General features: G+C 52.6%; 3 protein-coding genes across 3 annotated transcripts; all 3 read right to left on the reverse strand.

Annotated features, from left to right (window-relative positions):
• Positions 1-417: 417 nt before the first annotated feature.
• Positions 418-896, reverse strand: PPTG_18383 (hypothetical protein; the record flags this gene model as incomplete). Its single annotated transcript, XM_008916428.1, has 1 exon — positions 418-896. A coding segment is annotated over one exon (388 nt), but the record flags the coding sequence as incomplete, so codon positions are not given.
• Positions 897-1,217: 321 nt separating this feature from the next.
• On the reverse strand, positions 1,218-3,236 carry PPTG_18384 (hypothetical protein). The gene has a single exon (XM_008916429.1). The coding sequence runs from the start codon at positions 2,998-3,000 to the stop codon at positions 1,375-1,377; it is 1,626 nt and encodes a 541-aa protein (XP_008914677.1). The 5' UTR covers positions 3,001-3,236; the 3' UTR covers positions 1,218-1,374.
• Positions 3,237-3,818: 582 nt separating this feature from the next.
• Positions 3,819-4,624, reverse strand: PPTG_18385 (hypothetical protein; the record flags this gene model as incomplete). The annotated part of the gene is made up of 3 exons (XM_008916430.1): positions 3,819-3,862; positions 3,933-4,015; positions 4,104-4,624. The coding sequence occupies 3 exons, from the start codon at positions 4,622-4,624 to the stop codon at positions 3,819-3,821; spliced, it is 648 nt and encodes a 215-aa protein (XP_008914678.1).
• Positions 4,625-4,822: the final 198 nt, after the last annotated feature.

The raw sequence follows: 4,822 nt of genomic DNA on the forward strand, positions 1-4,822 counted from the left end.
GCGTAATCTCGAGTCACCGAGTTGGGTGGAGCCTGGCCTCGACTCACATACCCATCCAGTGTCATGATGGTGCGCGCTTGCGTTGTCTGGCCCGAGGAATTGAACGCCGTTACCATGGTGTCCACGGTCTCCGTTGTGATGTGGAATGAGTGCGGTATCGTACATTTTGCAGTCCGTTAACTTGTGTACATGTAGGACTAAAGTGCTGTGGGACCAGGAGAGGAGATCGGTAAAAAAAAAATTCCTTTGCCATTTTTTTTTGGTATGAAAGATGTTTTTCAGTGGCGGGATTATTGGTAGTGCAGTTTACATAACTAAAACCAACAAGCAGTTGTTTACTTTACTTACATTTACACATGCGTGTGGAACTGCGCCTCCTTCAAAAGGTCTTTAATAGCAAGAACTACAAATTGAAAAGGATAATTGATATTTAGCCAAGATTTCAATTGAGGACACAGTACAGACGACACTGGTTTCACGTGAAGACAAACACCTATCGGCATCGGCTTTAGAAGCCACTTGCTCGTCGTCTCTCCATGGACTTGGCGTTGTTCGTAGGTTGAACCGGCCACGCAGGTTCGTGAGCAGCATATTCTCGGGGTAAAACGAGGGAGTGCGGAGACTCAACCGGTTCGACGACCTTGTCCTCGTCATCGCCTTCGTAAATGGCTTCGTTCAGCACGTCGATTGTGAGTTCACCGGCGATCGAGGGCGAGGTTGGCATGAGGCCCAAAAAGTCCGAGTCGGTACTGGCGTTGCGAGAACGACTGCGCCAGCGCTGGTTGCAGGAGATCGGGACGATGGCGGCCATTATAAAGCTTATACGTTGGTAGACTTGAGCCGTAGCTGGTGATTTAAGGAGTGAAAACGCACAAGAGAGCTCAATGGTGTTCATGGTTTCTCCTCACTGCACAGCAGCTGCATGGCTGACGAATGCTCTGATGGAGAATAGGTACCAACGTCAGCGGCAGATGACAAGGCTGCAACCATATGCCAGCCGTGTAAGGATTGCCTGCTTCCTGCTCCTATGTTTCTTTAGATTATTAGAAGTGGTGGCAATTGCGAAATCTTACATTCACGTGGATAAGAAAAAATCGGGACGATTGTTAACCTTGAAGTTGTCAAGATTAGCGTTGACGCAAAGGATGGATGCTTTACCGTGATCCTTTACCGTAACTTAGACGTCGTCGTTAACTTTTGGGCTAGAAATGCCAATATATCGTGCAGTTTTTTTGTATTATTATTTATTGCTACAGTAATATTTTGAAGATCACTTTGGTCACATTATCAGACATTTTAATGAATTGCTAACTACGACGCTATCCATACATGTGGTGGGCTTGGTTATATTCTCCATGCTATTGGGGTATCCATTTACACAGCAGAACGCAACACAGGAACTTCGGATCTCGGGGTGCGGATGCTGGTATACGACGCGAGTGAGTCGCCCGATATCCGGTCATCCATGTTCTTGTGCTCTTCAAGCAGTTTACGTTTCTTATGGACAACCATCGCCACGCCAACAACTGCCCCCAAAGCGACACAGATCGCAGCAATGAGACCGACGATTGCTGCTGTCGAGTGGAGACCGCTACTACTACTCGCTTCTTCCCGAACGGAAGCCTCAGTAGCAGAAGGCGCTAAACCGGGCGTCGGCGCCGGCGTTGATGATGCAACTTGATGCGTGGAAGTATCCAACTGCTCACTTGACACCGACGCGCTCGCAGAATTATCCTCAATGTTGCTCGAAGTTGCATTGGTCGACACCGTCGCCGTGATTGACGTAGTGGCATCACGGTCCGCCGAATCGGAACTGGAAGACACAGACTGAACCACTAAGACTGTCTGGTTTGGTGTCGAGGTAGGAGTCGGAGTTGGTGTAGCTGTTGGTGCATTGGTTGGTTGTAAGGTGGGGTATTCCGTCAATGGGGCGGTCGTCACCAGGGTTGTTTTTGGCGCTTCAGTGACGGGTGCCGTGGTCGGTGGAGCCGTACTGGGGGCCTCGGTTGGAGGTGCGCTTGTGACTGGAGCTGTGGTTGGTGCCTCAGTCACAGGGGCCGTCGATGGTGGAGCCGTCGGTGGGGCCGTGGTCGGGGCCTCAGTGACCGGAGCTATTGGAGCTTCGGTTGGAGGTGCGGTTGTGACTGGAGCTATGGTTGGTGCTTCAGTCATAGGGGGTGCCGTTGGTGCCGTGGTGGGAGGTTCGGTTGTTGGCGCTGTTGTTGGAGCGGCGGTAGTTGGCGTCGGGGTAGTTGTCGGTGCTGCGGTTGTCGAAATCTTTGTCGTGGTGATTGTCGTTTGAGAAGCGTCGCTACTGGACGAGAACTGCTTGCTCCCTTCGGTACACTCGTCGGCTGATAAGGACAGCGTCTCCTCCAGCACCTCACCGTTCACACCTTTGATCGAGATGCTTATTGAGTTCAGATCCGCCACGCTCTCGCCACTGCCGTCGATCAAAAAGTAGTACGCAGAGTCGATCACAGAAGTCTCTTGGCCGTTGATAGACAGACTCTGCACGCCCGACACGCAGTTCGCAGGCTGCACCGCCACCCAAAACTCACTGCTGCCTGTCTTCAAGCAGTACTGCACGTTGTTCGAGATCGGACAATCCACGAACTTCCACTCGATGCTCAGCTTCGTGTACGACTGACCCGTGATGCTCTCGAACACGTCCGGAGACAGGTCCAGGTCGCCGTACGCACAACCCGGACACTGGTCCATGATGTACACGATCTCGGACTGACCCGAACACGACGCGTCGGTGCACGAGACTTCGGCGCATCGGCCGCAGTTCATGGTTTCCTCCCATTGTTCAGCGTTGAGTGCAGCGTACTTGGTGACGGCAGCTTCCGGCCAGTTCATGAAGTTGCAATTGCCACTGGAAGGTGAGCTGAGCGTGTAGACCGTGCCGTAGCCCTCATAGGTTGTCGAAGCCGATACCGTTGCAATTAGAAGTACACAAAGTGCATATTGAAGTGGAAATCGGTAGGTCGGCGCCATTTTTTCTTGTCAAACTTCACCGAGGCACAAGCCACTTGTGTATTGGCGCGCAAAAGGTGAAATGAATTGTGGTGAGAAGCGGCGAGCGGCACCACCGCCAGCTACGGTTTACCAGCTGTGCTAGCCGTCATAGGATCCGTGTGGTGAAGGTTTTACCTCACGGCGCTGTGGAAGCCGTTGACAATGGACACCGTCTCTAGCCGGTCGAGTGGCGTGCGTGCGTCGGGCGTGGGATCCAACTCGAGACGAGTGCCTGCGTGTGCTGCGAATGGGTGGCGCCGGCGGAAACGGCTCGGTTTATGGTCGATGCATCGCGCGACTTGCCTGTCACGCAACACGTCGATTTAACGCCGACTGATACGTTCCACCCAGTCAAAGTCTCCGGAAAGCGTAGCGATCAAGCGTGGGATGCATGCACGTGATCTGCGCTGGCGTAGGTCGACGGCGCCGCGATGCGGGGTGCAGTGGCATGTGCGACAAACAAAGTAGCTGGCGTGCTTACCTCGCTCGGATCGTAGTCGGACTACCCTGCACTACTGCTTATCGTTGGTTAGAGGGCGGTTTACAGAACGCCGCGTGCGTTAGAGCACTGGTTACAGTACCAGAGTTTATAACGGCGGAAATGGATCCGCCACGTCGCGCTTTTCGGTGATGCGTCACGTCTCAACTTCAGAAATCGCCGACACTTGACGAGCAGTTAATAGCGTTACTTCATGAGATCATACAAATATCAAGACTGTTTCAATGGTGTGGCGTACGTGTGCCAGTTAAACGTAAGTTTCAACATGACGATGTCCCGTCTGCAGCAGCATGATTGCTCATGCGATGGATTCGTACAGCACGAGTGCAGCCATCTTCCTTCCTGTAAGACCACCATCCACGCTCGGTCTACGAAGCTTCCTCACCCGTGCGTAGCCGTCTCCAACACTCACTCATCGCTGTGTCTTCAGCGTAGAAGTCACGAGTGTAGATGGCTTCGGCACGACGTTGAAGACAACCGAAGTTGCACGTACTACTGAAGTACAACAATGCTAGAAGATGAATATCTATTTATTTGATACCTACGCGGTCAAGGTGCAATAACGATACTCTGATGATCAAACTAGATGCTCGCAGAGCAGGACGGCTGAGGGGAGGCGGCTGCTGTGTATGGGAATGTCTGCTCGTTGATTAGGACGTTGGTGTGGTGGTCGCCTTCGGCCGAGTAGCGGCTTCCATCGTGGTGAGCGGGGAGCTTGTCCTGCTCCATTTGTGCGTTCAGTTGCTTCTTCTTCTTAGCTACGATGTACATGACCGCTATCACGATGATGAAGAGACAGCCAAAAACGGCCAGAACGCTCAAGACGATGGTTGGTCCAGCACCCGCGTCACTCGATCGGTTCGTGACAGAGGTCCCTGCAGACTCGACATTGTCGGGAGACGGTGAAGTGGTCGGAGATGCTGTTGTTCCAGCATCCAAGTTGTTTGTCGGAGAACTCGTTGGTGATACAGTCGAGCGTGTACTAGTTTGCGTCGCTGCATTGGTAGATACTTCGGACACTATTGGAGCTTCAGTCGGAGAATTCGTTGGTTGAGGAACCGTTGTTGTAATCTCAGTCGGAGCTTCAGATGGGACAATTGCCATTGCAGTTGTCAGCGGTGCGCTAGTTGGAGCCCCAGTCGGTTTTTCAGTGGGGGCTCCGGTCGTTGGTGGTTCCGTCGGCGCAATAGTCGGAGTTTCCGTCGTTCGGGTACTAATTGGAGCCTCAGACGGAGTTTTAGTTGGAACGCTCGTCGTTGGTAGTTTCGTGGTTGGTGCACTTGTCGGAGCTACAGTTGGGAT

This window comes from Phytophthora parasitica, assembly GCF_000247585.1.
Source record: "Phytophthora parasitica INRA-310 unplaced genomic scaffold supercont2.84, whole genome shotgun sequence".
Lineage (NCBI taxonomy): Eukaryota > Oomycota > Peronosporomycetes > Peronosporales > Peronosporaceae > Phytophthora > Phytophthora nicotianae.

Bases quoted from the DNA above. Each gene is read 5' to 3' on its own strand.
- PPTG_18384 (XM_008916429.1), bottom strand. From the start codon at position 3,000: ATGGCGCCGACCTACCGATTTCCACTTCAATATGCACTTTGTGTACTT.